At 40.6% G+C, this 23,457-nt stretch overlaps 1 protein-coding gene and 1 pseudogene across 1 annotated transcript in view; one reads left to right on the forward strand and one right to left on the reverse strand.

The window, feature by feature from the left end:
• NLRP14 (NLR family pyrin domain containing 14) overlaps positions 1-17,579 on the reverse strand; it is a 38,624-nt gene extending 21,045 nt beyond the window's left edge. Inside the window, 5 exon segments of the mRNA XM_024975633.2 lie at positions 4,600-4,767; positions 7,624-7,788; positions 10,109-11,705; positions 15,799-15,870; positions 17,113-17,579. Of these exon segments, the coding sequence (XP_024831401.1) occupies positions 4,600-4,767; positions 7,624-7,788; positions 10,109-11,705; positions 15,799-15,870; positions 17,113-17,413 (2,303 nt within the window). The 5' untranslated portion in view covers positions 17,414-17,579.
• Positions 17,580-21,691: 4,112 nt separating this feature from the next.
• LOC782439 (large ribosomal subunit protein eL6-like) lies at positions 21,692-22,551 on the forward strand (annotated as a pseudogene).
• Positions 22,552-23,457: the final 906 nt, after the last annotated feature.

Here is a 23,457-nt window from a genome sequence, read left to right on the forward strand (position 1 = left end):
ACATACCAAAGGAATATTTCATGCACAGATTTCATGCACAGAATATTTCATGCACTCAATAAAGGACAGACATGGTATGGACCTAACAGAAGCAGAAGATACTAAGAAGAGGTGGCAAGAATACACAGAAGAACTGTACAAAAAAGATCTTCATGACCCAAATAATCACGATGGTGTGATCACTCACCTAGAGCCAGACATCCTGGAATGTGAAGTCAAGTGGGCCTTAGAAAGCATCACTACGAACAGAGCTAGTGGAGGTGATGGAATTCCAGTTGAGCTCTTTCAAATCCTGAAAGATGATGCTGTGAAAGTGCTGCACTCAATATGCCAGCAAATTTGGAAAACTCAGCAGTGGCCACAGGACTGGAAAAGGTCAGTTTTCATTCCAATCCCAAAGAAAGACAATGTCAAAGAATGCTCAAACTACCGCACAATTGCACTCATCTCACATGCCAGTAAAGTAATGCTCAAAATTCTCCAAGCCAGGCTTCAGCAATACACGAACCGTGAACTTCCAGATGTTCAAGCTGGTTTTAAAAAAGGCAGAGGAACCAGAGACCAAATTGCCAACATCCGCTGGATCATCAAAAAAGCAAGAGTTCCAGAAAAACATCTATTTCTGCTTTATTGACTATGCCAAAGCCTTTGACTGTGTTAATCACAATAAACTGTGGAAAATTCTGAAAGAGATGGGAATACCAGACCATCTGACCTGCCTCTTGAGAAATCTGTATGCAGGTCAGGAAGCAACAGTTAGAACTGGACATGGAACAACAGACTGGTTCCGAATAGGAAAAGGAGTACGTCAAGGCTGTATATTGTCACCCTGCTTATTTAACTTATATGCAGAATACATCATGAGAAACTCTGGGCTGGAAGAAGCACAAGCTGGAATCAAGATTGTCAGGAGAAATATCAATCACCTCAGATATGCAGATGACACCACCCTTATGGCAGAAAGTGAAGAGGAACTAAAAAGCCTCTTGATGAAATTGAAAGTGGAGAGTGAAAAAGTTGCCTTAAAGCTCAACATTCAGAAAACGAAGATCATGGCATCTGGTCCCATCACTTCATGAGAAATAGATGGGGAAACAATGGAAACAGTGTCAGACTTTATTTTTTTGTGCTCCAAAATCACTACAGATGGTGACTGCAGCCATGAAATTAAAAGATGCTTACTCCTTGGAAGGAAAGTTATGACCAACCTAGATAGCATATTCAAAAGCAGAGATATTACTTTGCCAACAAAGGTTCGTCTAGTCAAGGCTATGGTTTTTCCTGTGGTCATGTATGGATGTGAGAGTTGGACTGTGAAGAAGGCTGAGCACCGAAGAATTGATGCTTTTGAACTGTGGTGCTGGAGAAGACTTTTGAGAGTCCCTTGGACTGCAAGAAGATCCAACCAGTCCATTCTGAAAGAGATCAGCCCTGGGATTTCTTTGGAAGGAATGATGCTAAAGCTGAAACTCCAGTACTTTGGCCACCTCATGCGAAGAGTTGACTCATTGGAAAAGACTCTGATGCTGGGAGGGACTGGGGGCAGGAGGAGAAGGGGACGACAGAGGATGAGATGGCTGGATGGCATCACTGACTTGATGGACGTGATTTTGAGTGAACTCCGGGAGTTGGTGATGGATAGGGAGGCCTGGCGTGCTGCGATTCATGGGGTCGCAAAGAGTCGGACACGACTGAGCGACTGAACTGAACTGAATGTCAAATATATTTTCTAAACCTACTCATTGATTTTGGAGGCTCAGAGTAATGTAACATTTTAAGAATTAGTTATGTGTGCTTAGATAAATGCATATACAGAAATTAAACTTCAAAGACAGAAAATAAATTACTTTCTTAACAATACTCTGTTACCATTTCTTGTTCATATTACTCAAATTATAGTAGCAAAATCTTACAGTTCCCTTATAGATCAAATAATTCCCCCAAATCAATGAATTGTCTTATGTCCCATATTATATGCATTTTAAAAGTTAGGGCTTAAATGTTTAAATGATACTTCATTTAAACCTTATTTGGGGTGATTATGAAGCTGTATAAATATACATATGAAGGTTTATTAAATCTGATGAATGAAAGATTTCTGTGAGAGAGAAGAGAGGATTGGCAGTTCAGTTTTCAAGTCTCTGCCTGCTGTATCACCTATGCAGATGGCAGAACTTTCAGTTTCAAAGCGTATACTCTCACTTTGCCAAAGTCTGTGCATGTTTATCATGGCTCATTATGCTTTGGGCTCTTAAGGACTGTAAACAAGTGTAATAAACTGCAAGTTCTTCAAGCCTGGAAAAGCAAACATTTCTACTGGACCATATGCACTCTACCTATATTATAAAGTATTCTATTCTACTTAATAATAGAGCCAAGATTGTGACTCTATTTGATATTAGAGTGGATATCTGACATTCTCAAGTACCTTCTGTTTATATTTGGCAACTAGTCAGTTTCTTCTAGCAACCATTTTAGATGCTCTCTTTCTAGAATGTTAGTCCTAACTCAAAACCTTTGAGGATCTAAGGGGTGTTTTGCATTTATACCATTTTGGCATTCTTCAGGTGGCTGTTTGGTGGAACCAATGATTGCTCCCTCACCTTGCTTGTAACCACAACAGCAGAGTACAGGCAAACTAAGACAGGATTCCGGGTACAATTAGGCAGTAAATGCATGTCCAACATTCCCCCTCCCATGTGTTCAACATATTTTAAGAGCTACCCTGTTATCACAATGTGGAAGAAGTTATTAAGACAGGGAGACAAGATCTTTTTCTTGTGGGGGAAAACCTTTGGTAAATATCATCGTGAAATATTCACACGAAAATTAGTGATTGTGTGTACCTTTCCAATATGTTCATTTGCAAGGGCTGATATGAGTCTCTTTACAATTTAAATCGTTTTAAAACACTATTTCTAAATTTGCTAAGTCCCTGTAGCAATTGGGGATCATATTTGGTGAAACAAACTGGCAAAGACCCACTAATTTATCAACACTTTCGCTGCCCGCATCATCTACATTCAGCAGGGGGAGTGAAATATCAAAATGCAATTCTAAAATGTTAAGCTCAGCATGATCTATGCCTGAACAAGGCAATCGTGGCCACTCAGGCTGTTTCTAACTCTCATAACAGGAGGCCTAAAGCAAACACAGAACTGGAGTTTTTCCTAGGAATATTTCATGATATGAAATGTTTATGAGACTGATTACTCCCCAGTGGCCACCCACACTGAGAAAACATCCAGTCCTACAGAATAGAGTGTTAGACAATATACAAAGCTCTGATGACTTCTGCCTCCAAACATTCTACGCACTGGTGCAACAGCCCTGTAATAGTTGACTTGGAGAAATGGTTTCCTATTTGAAAGTCTAATACTTGGGCCTACATCAAGGTTCATCAGTGGAATGCCTTATTCAAATCTCAACTGATGAAAGGAATCTTATCACAGCCTGCTGATCTGTCAAGTGCCAAGGCATTTTTCTTGGCTCCATGGGTCCCACTACAAGAAAACATCTTTCCCTCCATTTAACAACCCTTTGCTGCTAATATGTTTTATGCTTGGACAGAGGAGAAATTTCCTCAAAGTGACCTAAAATGTCCTTGTAGTTGGTAAAACCAATACCCTAGGCTGGCCTGCTGACAATTGAACTCTACACATGATTAAGAATTAACCAAAAACTTTTGCAGATATCCTGTGAATTTCATCCCATAAAAACTGGTGAGACTTTAAAAAATCCCAATGATACTTTTGCCTATTGTTAAAAAGAAGGTCTTGTTTCAGATTTCACTGGTTTTTGTCCACATAGAGATTATAATTTGCTCCCCACAAATACAGCCTTACCTTGGCCCTTCATGTATCAAGGTTCAGTCTTGCTCCCCTGAACTGAACCTAAGGATTTCAAAAACTTCTAAGGTAAAACTTACTGTAATGATTTTTTTTCTTTTTTGGTTGTTTTTATTTTGTGAGAAGTTGATTTAAGTGCCTTTCCTTGGAAAAATAAGATCTTTCTTGAAACCTGTTATACAATGTGGAGACCAAGTATGATTGCTAACCTTCTCACTTTTGTAAAGAAGGTCAGGCCTGTCAGTAGTGTGTGAGAGCTAGCAAGTGTCTTGACAGCTGCTGCACTGATATTCCTCAACTTTCTGACCTGGTCACTGTGTTGCAATTACAAGGTAAGGGGGATTCATTATCCAAAATTAAGTTAAAAAAGTTTAGTCCACCACAGCATTGCACACCCCACCCACCTGTGGTGCATTCTTTTCTGTGAGAGTTCAAAGATACAGTGAGTATGCCTGCATTTAAATATGAAAAACTTACAAATTCTGGGTCTGCTCCCATTTTTTCCCCCAGACTTAGAAGATGGAGACACAGAGAACTATACAATGGAGTTCTTCAGTGGGGGAGGTGGGAGGAGTTGTAGGTCCTATTGGGAGGAAAGAAGCCTGAATCTATTAATCCCTGCTATTTTGTATCAGGAAAGTAAATTTAAGTTAGCCCAAAGAATAGCAAGTCCAGGCTGTAAGAGTCTATTTGGACAGACAAAAGTCTCAATTATAAACACACACACACAAGCACAAAACTCATGACTTACCTTAGACTCTGTAGTTTACAGTCTGGGTGTTTCAAGGCTTCACATAATGACTTCACTCCATCATCCCCTATATCACTCCCTTTCAGGTCAAGATGTATCAGATTCTGATTGTGAGTCAAAGAACCAGAGATACCCTGACAAAGGTCAGGGAAAGAAGTAAATCTCAACCTTCAGAAGAAAAATACACAGGAGAGATTACATCATCATCTCTGTCCCTGATTACAACATCCTTTTCTTTTCAAGCCCAGCTCTTAGACACTGTCTAACTATTTCTGCCATCTCTTATTTGACACTAGGTTTCTCATATTCCAGGTCAAGATCATATACTCAGGATTCAGCATGCTGCCTAGGAAAAAGACTGAGTTATGACTTAGATGTCCATTATATCCTGACAACCAATACTCTCAATTTGTTTTTCAACCTTGAAGGAAAAGAAGGTGTAACATAAGGAAAGCAGAAGAGGGTTCTTTTTTGTTTGTTTTTTTTTTTAAACTCTTTAGTCTTAGGAACAATGACCAAATATTATTGGGGCTATTCCAAATACTGCATGACAACATTAATTCACAACATTAATCCTTTAAATAAGCCAACGTGAGTTCACAGTTAATATCAACTATTTGATATGCATAATTAGCAAAACACATTTTTTCAAAATATTTCCTGTCACCTCATGGGCTTTGTTAGGTGTAGAGAGAGAGACAACGGAAAGCAAAATATGAAGTAAGTTAAATCGGCCAATTTTTAAGTTTCCATCTAACTTTGTCAGAGACTTAAGCCTGGGTCCTCCAGTGCCACTGCTGGCCCCAAATGCCCAGTATAGTCATATTTCTAACCGTTCAGAAACCTGTGATATCATCTCCCTTCACTTTAGCAGAAGGCAATGGCACCCCACTCCAGTACTCTTGCCTGGAAAATCCCATGGACAGAGGAGCCTGGTAGGCTGCAGTCCATGGGGTCGCCAAGAGTCAGACACGACTGAGCGACTTCACTTGCCTTTTCACTTTCATGCATTGGAGAAGGAAATGGCAACCCACTCCAGTGTTCTTGCCTGGAGAATCCCAGGGACGGGGGAGCCTGGTGGGCTGCCGTCTATGGGGTCGCACAGAGTCGGACACGACCGAAGTGACTCAGCAGCACCTTTCACCCTCACCCCTCATCCAGCCAAGCACACCAAAAGAATAAAGCTTTATATCCATTTAGAGTGCTAGGTATCATCATATAGTAAAGGTGCCTAATGCACTCACTAAACGTAAGTTGAAATCCCTTGTCAGGGAAAAGGGATTTGAGTAAGGTGATACTAAGGTGAGAAAGACTGAGAGCCGTCTTCATGGTGTTATCCCCCATAAGAGACTCTCGCATTCTAAAAGAGGGAGCCATTTAAGCCCAGAGAAGACACTGCATGCTGCGTTGCCTCAGTTGTGTCTAACTCTTTGCTACCCCTTGGACTGTAGCCCAGCAGGCTCCTCTGTCCATGGGATTCTCCAGGCAAGAATACTGGAATGGGTTGCCATGCCCTCCTCCAGGGGATCTTCCCGACCCAGGAATCAAACCCACGTCTCTTATATCTCCTGCATTGGTAGGCAGGTTCTTTACCACTGGCGCCACCTGGGAAGCCCCAGTATCAGCTGTTGTTGAAATTTGAGTTGGTGGCATCCAGTGAAGGGTCACTGTGGGGGAGATGAAGGCGGGTAAGTGAAAAGGACTTGACTACGTCATCATCACATATGGGCATATGTCAACAACATTTATAAATATATGCAAGACCAGACTTCATCTACTTACTTGAGATTCTAAGGGAAATATTTAAAGAGAAACCTGTTTCCTGAAAAAAGAACATTCATCTCCAGTGCTAATGGAAACAACAAGTCTCAATTATTTGTTCAGCATTCACTACATATTATTGAGCACCAATCAGGCATTGGGCACACTGATGGGCATCGAATACAGAGACAAATAGGATAGGTTCCAGCTCCTGGTGGAGCCAACAGACAAGAGAGAGAGATGTGAACAAGCAAATGTAAAAAAGTGGTAGGGTATCTAAAATAAAATGAAGATATAAAAATTTTGAAAAGGAAATAGCAAATGTTGGCAAGGATGAGGAGCAGCTGGAACGTATACACGATGCAGGCAAGATTATAAAATGGTAAAACCACTTTGAAGAACTGGTTGGGAATTTTTTAAAAAGTTAAATATATATCTATGAGCTAATAATTCCATCCTTAGGTATTAGCCCAAGAGATAAGAACATGTCATAAAAAAAGGTTGGTACAAAATATTCATAGAAGCCTTATTCATAACAGCCATAAACTGGAAATAACCCAAAGATCCATTAATAAGAAAATAAGTAAGCAAGTTGTAGTATATCATTACAAGGGAATGCTAATCAGTAATTAAACGAATGACTGAAACATGCAATAACATGAATTTCAAAAAACCTTTTGTTGAGCAAAATAAGATGAACACATGAATCAATCTAAATGAGTTCCAAGAATAGACAAAGCTAATGTACAGTCATAGAGGTCAGAAAGTGGTTGCCTTTATGACAGGACAGAGTGAGAGAAGTAAATAGAGAAAAGATTACATGGAAACTTTACGAGGGGAGGGAATTACTCTCTATCTTGTTTTGGGTATTTGTTACAAAGGTGTATGCAACTGTCAAAACCTAATGAACTAAACACTTAACATCTGTGCATTGTATTGAATGGGGAAAAAACAGAACTTATCTTTGAAAATGCTTTGTTGACCTGAGTAGAATGCCTTAGTTCTATGTTCCTTTTTATCTAGAAAATTCCTAATCAAGCCTCAAAAACCAGGTCAACCACTTCTATGCTCTGTGCAGTTTTCCCCAGAAAAAGTTACTTATGTTCCCACAACTCCAGACGTTTCCATAGGTGGTGTTCTTAAGAGTATTTTATGCAGTAGATTTTAATTTCTGTTTACTACTAGTTCCCCCTAATGAGTAGGAGTGGGAGGTGGGATAAAGAAAGAAAGAAGAAGAACTCCATGTTCTCATGCCAGACTTACCGTAGTTTTTGTAGTTTACAGTTTGGGTGTCTTAGCTCTAGATTAAAAATCTTCATTGCTAATTCATCAAGGTTGCTGTGACACAAGATCACTTCTCTCAAGTGTTTGTTTGTATGAAGCACAGAACAGAGGTCTTGCCACCAATGAAAAATGTGACTGCCAGCCCTTTGCCTAAATGATTAGAAAAAGAAAAGACCAACAAATCTGTTTCCGCTCAGGCAACTCTCAGAAGATGGTACTGAGTGAAAACAAGTGTCCTTTGCTACTCAGTTAGGAGTAACTCAAAGGAGTGGTTGGAATTTGGAGTCTACATACCTCAATTACTAGAGGAAAGGCAGAGGGAGAAAGGGCACTTACAGGAAAACAAATGGCTTTTTGGTAAGGTAAACGGGCCCCTTAGAGGAGAGCCTGAAGATATCATGGTGATAATAATGTCTGAGTGTGGTGCCAACTGCTGCCTTCACAAAGACAAGATTAGAGTTACTCTGGGGAGGGGATTTATGACAGCTAATTTAAAAAGCTGAGATCTTTTGGAAGGCTCTGCTTTTAGGCAAATAAGGAATTTTGAGAACTCAGATGCCTTTAATTCAAAATAATTCATATGTAAAAACTGCGTAGTTTGAAATGGCAATATAGTGATCCACTTCACTACTCAATAAATATTGGTTCCCCCATGCCTTGCTTAAATTGGGATGAATGACATTGCAGAGGGGTGGTCTCTACATCACTCAGGGTCTTAAATTTGAGATTGAGGTGGTAAGTCATTCATTCAGACATTCAAGTACTTACTGCATACGATGTATAAAATGGTGAACAAGAGATCCCGCTCTTGTGAGGTTTACAATGTAGTTATGTCATAAAATAGGCTAAGGTCACCTATAATGTCTCTTAAAAAAACACAGGATTCTCGGTCTCTTATTTTCACAACAATGGCAACTCTAGTATCAGATAACACTATAACATAGATGAGGGAAAAGTAGCACAAAGACTAGCAATACAGTTGCTAGAATTCCTTCCTAATACTTATTATTAGGCATAAAATACATTCTAATGTTCTGGGTTCAATCATGTCTTCTATAAGTAGAACTATGAAGTCAGAATTAAGAAAATTGACTGCAGGTGATTACTCACAACTCCCTAAGGACAGGAAAGGTCATAGCATCCCAGCCTACAATTCCTACTTCCACAGTTCCAAGAGAAATGAAATGTATGTTCTTATAAGAGGAATACATTTGTATGTAATGGCAATGAGAAAACTTGGGTAAAGTTGGAAAACCAAATACCTATAATCAGATGTGTAACCTCAATCAAGTTATGTTCTTTCTTGGTACCTCAGTTTTTTATAAGTAAAATGGAAATAACAGCACCTACGTAGGATTATTGGAGACTAAACGAGCTGGTACTTAGAGGGATACTGGGTATGTGTTAAGCAAATGTTAGCTATTATTTGATCTGTGCTTGAATCAATAACTAATAACTGTAACTTTCTGGGTGAACTTCTCTGAGTTTCAGTTTTATAATCTTAAAAATAAATTGAGATATGGTTTTGACCAGCATGAGCTTGGATAACATGTTAAATATTCTGTGATTATATAGCTGTGTGCCACATGAAGTGAAGTGAAGTTGCTCAGTCGTGTCCGACTCTTTGTGACCCCATGGACTGTAGCCTACCAGGATTCTCCGTCCATGGGATTTCCCAGGCAAGAATACTGGAATGGGTTGCCATTCCCTTCTCCAGGGGATCTTCCCGACCCAGGGATCGAACCCAGGTCTCCTGCAATGCAAGCAGACGCTTTACCCTCTGAGCCACCAGGGAAGCCCCAAGCCCTTAATCAATTAAATCTGGAACTGATACCATAGTTCAAGAGAGTTAGAAAAAGTAACTTGAGAAAGGAGAGAGGGTAAAATAATATGCATAAAATGCTGAAGGTGCATTTAGTCTTTCAAAACACTCCTTCAGCACCTACTATTTCTTATCTCACTATTTATGGTGTTAAAGGGCTAAATCTTTCATGCAAAGGCCAAACTATATCAAGGTAATAGGGAAGGTGAGTGAGGTCAGTAAAGTGAAACAGCCCAGACAAATGAGCTATGTACTCTGGGTTCAGCAAGAAATTCCTGGTCTCTATTTTTTTAAAAAGAATATATTATAGTGGACGGAAGTTAGCACCGTGCTGCCTCCCTCCTTGAGACCTGAAACACTCATTCCCTAGTTGCTGGAAGCTCTCAGCCAAGTGCTTCTCTGGGGATTGCCCTCAGGCCAAGACAGCAACTGCAGGCACATTTTGCCCATTCCTTACCAGTAGCTGTGACTGGTCAATAGGGGGTTTCAGTGCCTGGCCTCCTTGTCTCAAGGTGGGACAATTCTGAAAGGTTATCCTGGCTCTGGGACCTCAGTTAAACAACTCCTCCCCTCCCTCTGACAACATCTACGTCCTGCATTCCCTTTCAGGGCACTTCCAGGGAACTGACCTAACCCACTTACCAAGTTTCAGGTGGGAAGCTTGAGTTTAACATCTTCTTCTCAAATACCCCAGTTACCATCAGCTTCATGGTCCGTAAACACTGGCAGTGCTTCAGGCAGAATGAAGACAAAAGCAAATGGATTTCCTCACAAATATTAATGACAACCTTTTGGAAATATCTCATTGCCTGGCTTACAAATACTTCATCTTGAGTCTCATACAAGTGGAAAAACAACTCCAGAAAAACCAGGTGTGATGGAAGCTGTTCACTGCTACCCAGTGTTTCCATCCACTGAAGTATTGTCCATTTCACCTCCAGTGACATTGTACAGTTAAAAGTTTCCTCCAGTTGTTTCATTCGATCTTCATTCAAAAGGCCGAACAAAAAGCATTTCATCTGTGACAAATGGGGGTCTTTATAACTGCTGCTTTCAAGCACCAGCTCCAAATTTTCAAAAGACTGAAGGGAATCGTCCCTGGCGTCCCAATTGCCTTCCAACACATAGAACATTGCTGCAAAAAACTCCTGAATGTGTAGGTGGGTGAACACGTAGCAGTTTTCATACTCTGTGTCCTTTTGAAGAATATTTGTGTCTAGGAAAATTGAAACATCAGATTTCACTAACCCATGTCTTCTGAGATTTTCCTTGTAAAATACATATGTCATAGTCCATACTCCTTTGGCAGCCAAGTGGCACAGGCTCCTCAGTTGGGTTTGGCTGGGTAGACCAGGAAAGCTTCTATCTACTTGTGTCAACAAGCTAGAGATACAGCAGGCAAACAGAGAAGTGGTTGTCTTGCAAGTCAGCGTGATATCAGCACCCTTTTCCATTTGCTGCTCCAGACAATTACAAACGACCCAGCACACTGCGGGGACTTTGCACATGTTAAAAAGCATCACACTGTTTCTTAGGCAACTGAATACTTGCAGGGCCCAACTCTGGTCTTCAAAAAACTGGTAAATATATTCCTGTCTTGCATCCTCAGACATACCTAGTAACTGTATAGAATGCCGATTCTTCAACAAAGGCTTTAGTTTCCTCCAAGCTGTGAGTTTTGTCGTCACCAACAAGGATGACTCAGGGAGCATCACTTTTCTCAGCAAACTACTCATGAGGAAGGACACAGGATGTACTTGGGTCCAGTCTGCACACAGCACAAACTCAGGCTCCTCAAAGGCAAAGTTCAGTTCATCAAAACTATCAATAATAAAAAGGAGACGACTTGGCTGGGACATAATCCTTTCAATGGGACCTTCTGTGCTGGGCCAGTCCTTTGACAGCAACTGAACAAAGCTTCTCTCTCTCAACTGGTTGATTTCTCTTGCATTGAGATAAAAAACATAGGTAAATTTCTGCTGGTAGAGGTTGCCCTGTGCCCAATCTAACATCATCATTCTCACCAACGTTGTTTTGCCTATTCCAGCAGCCCCTTGAAGGACCACCGTCTGTGGCTGCTCTTCGGTTCCAACTTCTTCACCAAACAAACGTTCCAACAGTTCTCGGCCTTCCTGAGCAATTTCATGACAGAAATCTCCAGATTTCCCAAGCAAATGGTTCTTATCTAACATGTTGCGAAATTTTTCCCTTATTTGAATTCTGTATTCTGCTCCATCACCTAAGTCAGTTAGGAGGGAGATTGAAAAAAAAAAAAAAAAGATACACATGATCAAAATTAATTCTATGATTTGCAATGTTAAGAATATTGGACATAGAGTAGGAGTGATACAGGCTGAAATCAAAGCACAGCTGGTTTAGATGAGAAAAGAATGTAAATAAAAATATTTCTGTGGGTTTAAAACTCATATTATAAATTGTGGAAAAAAATAATTGACAATGCAGAAATTTATGATGGAAAATAAAAATTAGATTCATTCCAGAAGTATTTTTTCTTCTTTGTACTTCTATAGAGAAAAAAAAAAAATGGTATGTATGGAGAACAGAGCCATTCTCCAGATAAAAAGAGAACAAAGGCAACAATTAACACTAACAGCCAGACAGGATCTGAAGACAGATCTGAACTACAGATTAAAGTAATCTGCTTTATACAGATAAAACATTAATGGGCATGAACAGTTGCCAACATGTTTCTCAAGGAGCAAGAGTTGAGCCCCACACTGAGCTTCTCAGCCCTGGGGTCCTGCCCTAGGAAGATGAGCCCATGGAACATTTGGCTTTGAAGACAGCAGGGCTTACTTTCAGGAGAGCCTGGAAGGCTGAGAGAAACACAGACTCTGCTCTTAAAGGGCACACACAAAATCTCACATGTTGAGACCCAGAGTAGAAGCAGTAATATGAAAGGAACTTGAGTAAGTAGCTGATCTTGGAAAGCCTCCCAGGGAGGCAGAAGGCACCTGAGACTTACCCTCACAACACTGACAGCAGCCACTTTGGGAGTTGATTTTACCAGGAAAACACGGGTGCTGGCAAGAGTCATTTTGGAATCCTTCCCCTAGTTCACTAGCACCAGGACCCAGCCATGTCCACCAGCTAGTCAGCACTAGTCTCTGGGGCCCTACCCACCAGCAGGGAAACACCAGCTCTAAGATATCTTAGGCTCCTCAGTCAGCTTCCCCGGAATCCAGCCCCAACCACCAGTGGGCCAGCAATGGCCCTGGAATCTGGTCTCATCTACCACCTGTAGGACCCCCAGTCCATAGCCAAACCTGGATCTGCCCATCAGTGGGTCAGCACCAGCCCTGGAACCCCGCAGAGCTCCACAGCTGGTCACATCGGGATCTGGCTCCACCCAACAACAGACCAGCTAGTCCTGGCACCCCTGTACTCCCAAAGCCAGGCACTTGTGATCTGGCCCTACCCACCACCAGGTCATCCCAGACTCTGTAACCAGTCACAACATGCCCCAACCCCACCCAGTGGCAGGTCAACATCAGCTCTAGCAAACCTGGGCTTCAAGCCAGCCACAACCCAGCCCCCCTCACCAGTGGGACAGCACCAGACAAGGACCCCCCAGGCCATGCCTCCAGCTCCTCTGAGATCAGTTCCACCAGCAGCCAGTAGCCTCTGCATGAGGCAGGGCCTAGCAACCAACTGGACCAGGGGCCAGCCATGCCTACCAGTGCATCCACAGTAGCCAGCCCTGCCACAACAGAAGGGCCCATGGGGCCTGCACAGGGGCCACCCCCAGACCATAGGGCTCTGCTGACCAGGGGGAAGTGTGCTGCTGGGCCTTGTAGGACAGACCTACCTAATACATAGACACAGACACAAACACGAGGAGGCTAGACAATATGCTACTAAACAGCCAATGGATCACTGAAGAAATCAAAGAGGAAATCAAAAAATACCCAGAGATAAATGAAAATGAAACCACAATGATCCAAATCCTACAGGATCCAGCAAAAGCAGTTCTAAGAGGGAAGTTGATAGCAATAAAATCTTACCTCAGGAAACAAGAAAAATCACAAACAAACAACCTAACATCTAAAACTAGAGAAAGAAGAACAAACAAACCTAAAAATAGGAGAAGGAAATAAATTACAAAGATTAGAGCAGAAATAAATGAAACAGAGATAAAGAAAACTATAGCAAAGATCAATGAAACTAAAAGCTGATTCTTTGAAAAGATACACAAAATTGATAAACATTTAGACAGACTCACCAAGAAAAAAAGGGAGCAGGCTCAAATCAATAAAATTAGAAATGAAAAAGAAGAAATTACATGGGACACCACGGAAATAGAAAGGATAAGCAGAGACTACCACAAGAAACTATATACCAATAAAATGGACAACCTGGAAGAAATGGACAAATTCTTAGAAAGATACAATCTCCCAAGATTGAACCATGAATAAATAAAATACATGAACAGATGAATCGCAAGTACTGAAGTTGAAACTGTGGACCATAACAAAGGTCTAGGACCATGGCTTCACAGGTGACTTCCATCAAACATTTAGAGAAGACTTAAAATCTAACCTTCTGAAACAATTCCAAAAAATTTCAGGGGAAGTAATACTTCCAAATCCATTCTATGAGGCCACCATAACCTTGATACCAAAATCAGACAAAGATCCCAGAGAAAATTACAGGCCAATATCACCATTGAACGTAGACGTAAAAACCCACAACAAAACACAGCAATCCAAATTCAACAACACATTAAAAGGATCATACACCATGATCAAGTGGGATTTATCCCCAAGGAGAGTTCAGTATCTGCAAATCAATAAGTGTGAGATTGCATTAACAAATAACAAAAATCATACAATTATTTAGATGCCAAAAAAGCTTCTGACAAAATTCATATCCATTTAGGATAAAAACTCTCCAGAAAGTGAAGATGACCATATCACCCAAGGCAACCTACAGATTCAATGCAATCCCCATCTGAATACTAATGGGATTCCTTCCTCCATACATTCTCTCAGAACATAGTATATTTTTCATTCACAGCACACATCTCAAGCTGGAATTACTTTAATTTTTTTAAAGTATATCATTCTTTTCTTTGTTCTACTAAGGCCTTCAGTACAAACATCTAACAAAGTTCAGATCCCACTAAATTATCCTTATTTCTCCCTCAGGAGAAGGTATGGTATTAGAAGTCAGATACTCCTTTTTATGGTATAACATCTCAGACGTTGCTGCACTTTATAAAAATCAGGGTTACAAGGATAATCTACTTTCTTTGTAATACTTTATCTATCTTCCAAATTTTACAAAGTAAATTTCTATGGAGGTAGAATCTTGGTTTCCTAAATTTACAGCTCCTTATATTGTATCAGAAATCACGGCCCAAGCAGGAACTTATCTTCAGAATCATTTGATACAATAGGAAATTTTTATTTATTAGTTCTTGGAACAAAGTAGACTCTCAATTATTTCTTGAATGAAATAATGTAGCCCATTAAAAAGCAGCATAGCTGAGTTAAGAACAAAGGCTTCTCATATGGTCCCATTTTCTGTGTATTATATTTCAATTTATAGAAACTGGGATTCAGCTAATATAGAATTCAAAACAAAGCAGGGCGACTGGAAATGGTATTGAATTAGGACTAAGAAAACCTGGTCCTAGAAATTACATTTTATGTAGATTAGTTGGTCACCATCCTGGAACTCAATTACAGTATCATTTTGAACAGAAGAGATGCAACAAGCCAAATTTTCCCTGCCAACTCTTACGAACTCTTATGAACTCTTCAGTCCATAAAACAAGATATTAAGATACCTTTGTTCATCAAGTGACAGGGTCATTTCTAAAGACTCTGAATTAACACGGTCCTGTGTCTGATTTTGTCCAGAGAGCTGGTTTTGTCAATTCTTTCTGAATGATAATCACTGCTGCTGCTGCTAAGTCGCATCAGTCGTGTCCGACTCTGTGCAACCCCATAGACGGCAGCCCACCAGGCTCCCCCATCCCTGGGATTCTCCAGGCAAGAACACTGGAGTAGGTTGCCATTTCCTTCTCCAATGCATGAAAGTGAAAAGTGAAAGGGAAGTCACTCAGTCGTGTCCGACCCTCATCGACCCCATGGACTGCAGCCTTCCAGGCTCCTCCGACCATGGGATTTTCCAGGCAAGAGTACTGAATTGGGGTGCCATTGCCTTCTCCATGATAATCACTGAGCAGGTAGTATATCGTAAGAAATTAGCAGGAGTTGAACAAAAGTCTCCTGAGAGATAATCTTCCCCCATTATGCTTCAAAAGCTCAAACCTCCCAAATCTGACAAAAAGCCCACCTACTTACCCAGCACTGCTTCCTGATCACCCTGTACCTCTCTGGCCTCGGTGTCCTCTGTTCTCATGGTCTGGGCAGTCCCTGCAACAGATTCCAAAAGGAACATGAGATTTACCAAACACAAGAATTTGCTGACAGCCACACAGGGGCCAGAATTTTCCTCAGTGGTCCAATTCTATGATCACCTGGATTTAAGAAACTAGAGCCAACAGAGCCCCAGACTCCACCAGCTTAGCTGACGGAAAAGTGATGTGGTGAGAACACTGAAGCAGGACACTTCTCGCCATGCCTCCCATCCTGTAACTCTAAGGCAAGTGGTCTAGTCTAAGCCTAAGTAAGGGTCTGTACTGACCTCATAGGGATGTGGTGAGGCTCAAAAGAAACAATGGATATACATTTTGGAGCTGTAAAGCCTTAAATGTGAGTAAGGAATTTTAGATGTCTACAGTATTTCACACCTAGGAATGACAAAAAATAGTTTTTATGTCCCTTAATATTTTTTTTTGCCCATTCCTCATATTTCAGCAAAAATTTAAGGTCATATTTGAGTATTCTTAAAATTTAGGCCAGCCTAATTACTTTATTTGGAGAAGGTAATGGCAACCCACTCCAGTACTGTTGCCTGGAAAATCCCATGGATGGAGGAGCCTGGTAGGCTGCAGTCCATGGGGTCGCTAAGAGTCAGCCACGACTGAGCGACTTCACTTTGACTTCTCATTTTCATACACTGGAGAAGGAAATGGCAACCCACTCCAGTGTTCTTGCCTGGAGAATCCCAGGGACAGGGGATCCTGGTGGGCTGCCATCTATGGGGTCGCACAGAGTCGGACACGACTGAAGCGACTTCGCAGCAGCAGCAATTACTTTATTTGTAGTTTAGGCAAAAGAACACTAGGTGGGGTAATTCTTTCTAATCATTCTGTTCTTTTAATCATTTTAATCGGTACCAGATGGATGAATTACTGCCAATTAAGGAGCCATACTCTGGAGAAGGGCATGGCAACCCACTCCAGAATTCTTGCCGGGAGAACCCCATGGACAGAGGAGCCTGGCAGGCTACAGTCCATGGGGTTGCACAGAGTCGGACACGACTGAAGCGACTTAGCATAGCATATCCTAAGGAGCCATACTGAACAACAGTACTCACAACTCTTCAGCCTTTTAGTGCTCCTCAAATGACCTAACAAACCCCCATTATATACCTGACCACCATGGAACTTGTGTACCAGAGAATGGCCTGGACTGCATTCCCAAATCCCTTTCACAGAATCAATGGGCTCCAGGAAGCACCCCCTTCTCCCCACCCCTAGGTATGTCTCCAACATCACTCACCGTTGATCTCTGCTTTTGCTCTCTGACACAGATCCTTCAGGTTCATCTTGCCAAAGATACTGAGAGCCACCTCCCAGGCTTGCTCTCCTGGATAATACTTGCTCATCAAGTCAGCCAAATCCTTCCGCTTGGCTTTCTTCACTTCAGACCAGGGTATCCTGCAGGACCTGGGTTCCAGGGTCTCATTCTTTAGAAATGACTTGAATCTAATTAATTCCTCTTTGTTTAGCTCCTCCAAATACAACAGCAGCCCAAAATCAGAAAAGAAGGAGGAAGACGACAAATGCGTCATCTTGTCTATGGATTAATATTCAAGCTTCAGTGGGGAAGATAATCCAAAGAACATGGGATAACTGGGACCTGTGGAAAAGTAAGATTAGAGAATGAAATACCTCTAAAAACACAGACTAATTCAACAAACTTATTGAAGCCCACTGTTTCAGGCTCAGTACTAACCTCCTGTCTACTGTAATATATTTTCTATCATAAAAGCATTTCTCTAATTATGTTTCTTTCACCTTCCCCAGAGTTTCTCCCAGCCCCATGCTTATGAGCTGTAAGAAATCAAGGAAGGCAATCCATCTCTCATTACTCTTCTGCAAAGCAAGGACATCAGAACCAATTTCAGAGGACCATGGTCTGGATTAAATGAGGTAGAGTTCATGTATCACCTGGCTCAGAACAGGCTCCTACTAAGTACTGGCAAATTTCTTCATTCACTCTCTCCCCTACCAACACCCAGCATACATCTCAAACTATAAAATGTTATTATTGTACCTCCACCATTACTCTTAAAGCATGACATGCAATTGGCATATGTCATCTTTTTCCTAGTCTGGTCATGTCAACTCTAGTCATAAATCCATACCAGCTCCTGATAATCTGTGTTCCCGAGCTCACAAGCTCCTTTCACATCTATTCAATACCAAAATTATTATAGGTGAATTCAAATGTAAAGCCCTTCCAAAAGAGCATTCTCACCCATCCCTGACCTCGACTCTCATGACCTCATTCCACTCCAGCACTTCACTCCAATGTTCTCACTCAGACTTTATCATCAACAACTACTCAAACTCTGTAGAATCTTTTAAACTCTTAAACTAATACTTTCTAGTTAACTGAACAGTTTCATCCCCTCACTCCCATGACAGTTCTTCAGATGCTATTAAATCTTAGTCTTCTGAGCCCTGTGTTTTCCTTATTTATCAGCCATCTTAAGAGCCTTATTCAATTTCTCATTTAGCACAGGAACTCCAGTTAATCATTTAAATCTTAAGTTCAAGTTCCCCATTACCTCTTCAGTGATTTGCCTAAAGAGACAGAGCTAGTAAGTGATACACCTGGAACTCATCCTAGATCTTTCTTCAAGCCCTCCTCTCCTTTCCAGCCTTTCATAGGCCACCTGCTACTCTTGCCAGCGGAACTGGAAAAGATGAATAGGGGAAGAAAAAAATGTACAGAGGGAAATTTTACTTCTTAAACAGAAGGTGAATTATCTCAAAATTACAAGGTAAATTAGGACTTTCTCATATAGTAATTGGTGAGTTATCAGCTGTTTCAGGATTATTTTTGTTTGTTTTAATGGCACTGTAGAAATACTCTACATTATCGATAGAATCCAACCAAAACAGGTTCTACAATAATTTTTTAAAAGAAGCAAAAAGGAGGCAATTTGAGGAAATTTCAAAGGAACACTACAATTTCTCCAGAACATACAAAATATGGTAGGTGAGGGAAAATGCGATATAGAATACCACACCCTCAACTTCCTGCCCAGAAATGTACAGTTATCACTGCAGGGGGGCTTATCTGTTCCTTCTTTTCCTGTAACAAAAGATGTGAGCGCTAGCTCCTTTTCTACAGCTCATTCCTTCACCTGTGATCTGAATCTTATCAGCATCAGGAATTAAGGGACTTAGTCCATCAAAAATTCTCTTCCCTTCTCGAGCCTCAATTTCTCCCTGTCCTCTAGGTCCTTCTCACCAGCATTTAAACATGCCCAAGTCCACCTTAGTATTTTACAAATATTTCCTTTACTCCACATCTCCTTCATCTTCAAACATCCTCCGTCTTCTATACTTTCCCTATTATACCTCCTCAGTCCCTTGTAATCTAACTTTTGCTATCCCAGTTTCACTGAGAAAACTCATACCAATGATCACTGTTGTAAAACCCAATAGGTAGGCATTTGGGGGATTCAATTTTTATATTTTTAAATAATAAAAATAACTACCTACCTCTGCAAGGATTAGAAGATAATGCATGCCCCTAATTTATAGGGTCCCATATATATAATATTACAATTTTAACAGTGTCTTAATTCTTGATGTCCTCTTTGGCTCTTATAATACCTCATACTTCATCTTCCTCCTGTCTTTCTAGGTGTTCCTTTGAGCCAAGATTTGTAACTTCTGAATCACTTGGGTTTCTACAGAATGATATCTACAACTCTGATAGAGTACAATATGCCTTGGCCTCTTTTCCAAAGATTTTATGTTGTTCTTTAAGGATTTTTCTTTTTTTCCTGTTTTGTGATCATCCTTTGCTTATATTTTTGGGAAGAAGAAAGCAGATGTTATCTGGTGTGACTCTTGTTTCTGGAAAGGCATTCATAAATTCCAAAATGTTCTGAACTAGAATAGAAACCCATGGCCTAAGAGGATCTATTTCAATTTGCAAATTTATTGATGGAAATTTTTACCACCTATGATAATTAAAGAATATTTGCTCAAAATAAGTTATTCTCTCAGCATGTATTAATAATTATCATATTTCTTGAGAACCTACTGAGATAGTTTATGAAAATGTTCTCTAGTCCCCAAAGCTTGGTTTTATCTACATTTTACAGATACATGGACTTAGAACTTAATAAGTTTGCCCAGGTTACAGAGTTGACAAGGAACTTATCAGGCTACAAAGCTCATTTTCTTTCTACTATCAACCACTTGCCTTTTAATTTTATTTTTCAGGGACTGGAAATTCTGATTTAATGAAATCTGCATGACTATGCTCTGATACCTGACTTTTGCTCAACACTGGGCTAGGGGAAAGGGAAGACTTCTAAATATACAATGGCAGAACATAAGGAAGGAGGGATTCTTTTCCAAAGAGGGTAGAGATGACAAGGTCTTGGAAAAGTTGCATTCTATGTAAGAAACAGGATATTCCTACCCTTTTCATGTGTTTCTGCCTGACTTCCTTTATAGGGCCACTTGAATCTCCTATAACAGTTTCTCAACCTCACCACCATTAACATCTTTTGCCAGATGATTCTTTATTTGGGGGACACTGTAAGTGCACTGTATGATGTTCAGTGGCCTTCCTGGATGCACACTGCCCACCACATGCCATTAGAACCTCAATCTCCCACAGCTGTGAAGATATGTCTTTGGACATTGCCCTATGTCCCCAGGGGAGCATATTGCCCCAGCTGAAACCAATTTCAAAGCTTTAACCTCCACTGCTGTATATACAACTCATCAGCCCTTCTCTATGTCATTACTGTAACAAATCAAAGAAACAGTAGACAGCTCAGGAAAAGGCAGCATGTAAGACAAGAAATGTAACTGTGAAGGGAAACGTTCAGTGAAGATTATTAGGACAACTTGTAAACCATTCAGACAAAAATTCTTATCCTCACATAACAAATCTCAGATACATAAATCAGTACATTGTTAAAGCAGACTGGGATAAAGCAGAGTATATTCATTACACCTTAGGAGATCAGGAACTTAGCAGCTTGGGAAAATTAAGGGAAATGATCAAGAATCAGGATAACTATCAGGAGATACATTGTTAAATATGTTGAAAATAAAACTTCTTGTCCATAGGAATTCAAATGCAAAAAGTAAACTGAAAACAGCTAATGTTTATAGGAAATTTGACAAGTAAAGGGCTGAAGTTTAAATTAGTAAAACCACTTTAGAACTGTTGGCATTAACTATTAATGAGGGCTCCTTGGAGAAACTGTTGATTCTAGAGCTGAGGCTGGGAGTACGTGAGCTGAGTCTAGAGCTTCTTGTTATGCCAGAAAGTAAGGAAAGGAAAAGGATTAGGAACATCAGAAATACACAAGAACAAACCCAAAAGAGCTCCCAGTGGCAAAAGTAAATAACATTGTATTGGATTATAACCTAAAGGCTAAGTGTCTATAAGTCCAAACTGATAGATAAAGGACTGAAAAAATAAATTAATGGGGGTGGGGTGGGGAGAGACAAATCTTACAAAAGAATTCCAAATACTTTACATAGCAGTTTCCTCCTCCAGGAGGTAGATCTTACCCCCAGCCCACTACCACCTAGGACTGTGAACCGTGAAGAAACCTGGCAAACACTGGTGATGAAGGTTAATATCATCAACCATAAGTCACCACTGACAGTATATACCACTGATGTGACTGATGAGAAAGGCTTATAACCACTGTGATATTCTTCTCCTAAATCTGTAATCCAGTCTAACCATGAGGAAAATATTAGACAGACTTAAATAAAATGCTACAAAATACCTGGCCAGTACTTCTCAAAACTATCAAGATCGGAAATAAGGAAAGACTGAGCTCTTTCCTATCTTGCAAGATGGCGGGTGAAAAGGCTGAGAAGCCAGATACTAAGGGTAAGAAAACCTAAAGCCAAGAAGGCTGATGCTGGTGAGAAAATTTGAAAGGTGAAGAAGGTTAAGAAGGGGAAACCCCACTGCAGCTGAAACCCTGTCCAGATCACAGGAATTGGTAGATATTCCCAATCGGCTATGTGTTGCAGAAAGGCCTTGTACAAGAGGAAGTACTCAGTGGCAAAATCCAAGGTTGAAAAGAAAAAGAAGATGCAGGTTCTTGCTACTGTCACAAAACCAGTTGGTGGTGACAAGAATGGTGGTACCTGAGTGGTCAAACTGCGCAAAATGCTTAGGTATTATTGTACTGAAGATGTGCCTGGAAAGCTGCTGAGTCATGGCAGAAAACCCTTCAGTAAGCCTGTGAGAAAGCAGGGCACCAGCATCACTCCAGGGGCCATACAGATCACCCTCACTGGGCGCCACAGAGGCAAGAGGGGCAGTTTCCTGAAGCAAGCCGAGCAGCAGCTTGCTACTTGTGACTGGGCCTCTGTCCCTCAATCAAGTTTCTCTGCACAGAACACACCAGAAATCTGTCATTACCACCTCCTCTAAAATTGATATCAGTGGAGTGAAAATCCCAGAACATCTCACTGATACTTACTTCAAGAAGCAGCTGTGTAAGTCCAGGCAACAGGAAGGTGAGATCTCTGACCCACAGAGGGAGAAATAGAAGACTACAGAGCAGCACAAGGCTCATCAGAAAGGGTGTGGACTCACAAATTCTGCAAAGAAATCAAAGCTGTTCCTCAGCTCCAGGGCTACCCCCACTCTGTCTTTGCTTTCACAAATGGAATTTATCCTTGCTAAGTAGTGTTCTGAACTTCTTACAAAGAACCTAATTAAGTAACTTGTACATCCTGGAGCCCCCACCCTGCCCCTCCCCATAAAAACCACAAAACTGAAAAAAAACAAGGAAAGACTGAGAAACTGTTACCGACCAGAGAAGACTAAGGAGACAAGATGCCTAAAGGCAATATGGTGTCTTGGAAAGGATTCAAGAGCAGAAAGAATACCAGGAAAAATAGTGAAAGCTGAACTAAGTGGGAATTAATTGTTTTAGTTCATATCTTTGCTGTTACAAACATACTACAGTAATACAAGATGTTAAAAATAAGGAAAATAGGGTGATGGGTGCATGAGAACTCTTTCCGTAAATCTAAAACTATTCTAAAACAAAATGGTTATTTTCAGTTGAATTTATGTATACCCTATGGCTTAGCAATTACAGTCCTCAGAATATACCTCGCAGAAATGTGTGTGTGCAAGTATATGCCAAGAGACATACAAAAATAGCCACATCAGCATTGTTTGCCAATTCGTAAGCACTGGAAAAGATCCAGAGTAAACCTATAAGTAGAACCAATAAATAAACTGCAATAAATTCATACATCAAAATCCTAGACAGCAAAGAAAATATATGACCTGTAGCTACATGCCATTAGGATGAACCACACAAACATAACCCATGAAAGAAGTCAACCCCCCAAAGATTATATACCATATAATTCAATTTATAAAAAATATCAAAACTAAAAAAGTAAAAAAAACGAAACTGGTATACTGTTTACATATATATGTATAAGTGTTAAAGCCATATTTAAAAAATGGGCTAGTGGTAAGGAAGTAGCTACCATAAAAACTGGTTTATTGTTACCTCTGCAGGGAGGGAGGAATTTGTAATCAGGAAAGATCCCCTGGGCTCTTGGGCACTCTATAGTAATGGTA

Source organism: Bos taurus, chromosome 15 (assembly GCF_002263795.3).
Source record: "Bos taurus isolate L1 Dominette 01449 registration number 42190680 breed Hereford chromosome 15, ARS-UCD2.0, whole genome shotgun sequence".
Classification (NCBI taxonomy): Eukaryota; Metazoa; Chordata; class Mammalia; order Artiodactyla; family Bovidae; genus Bos; species Bos taurus.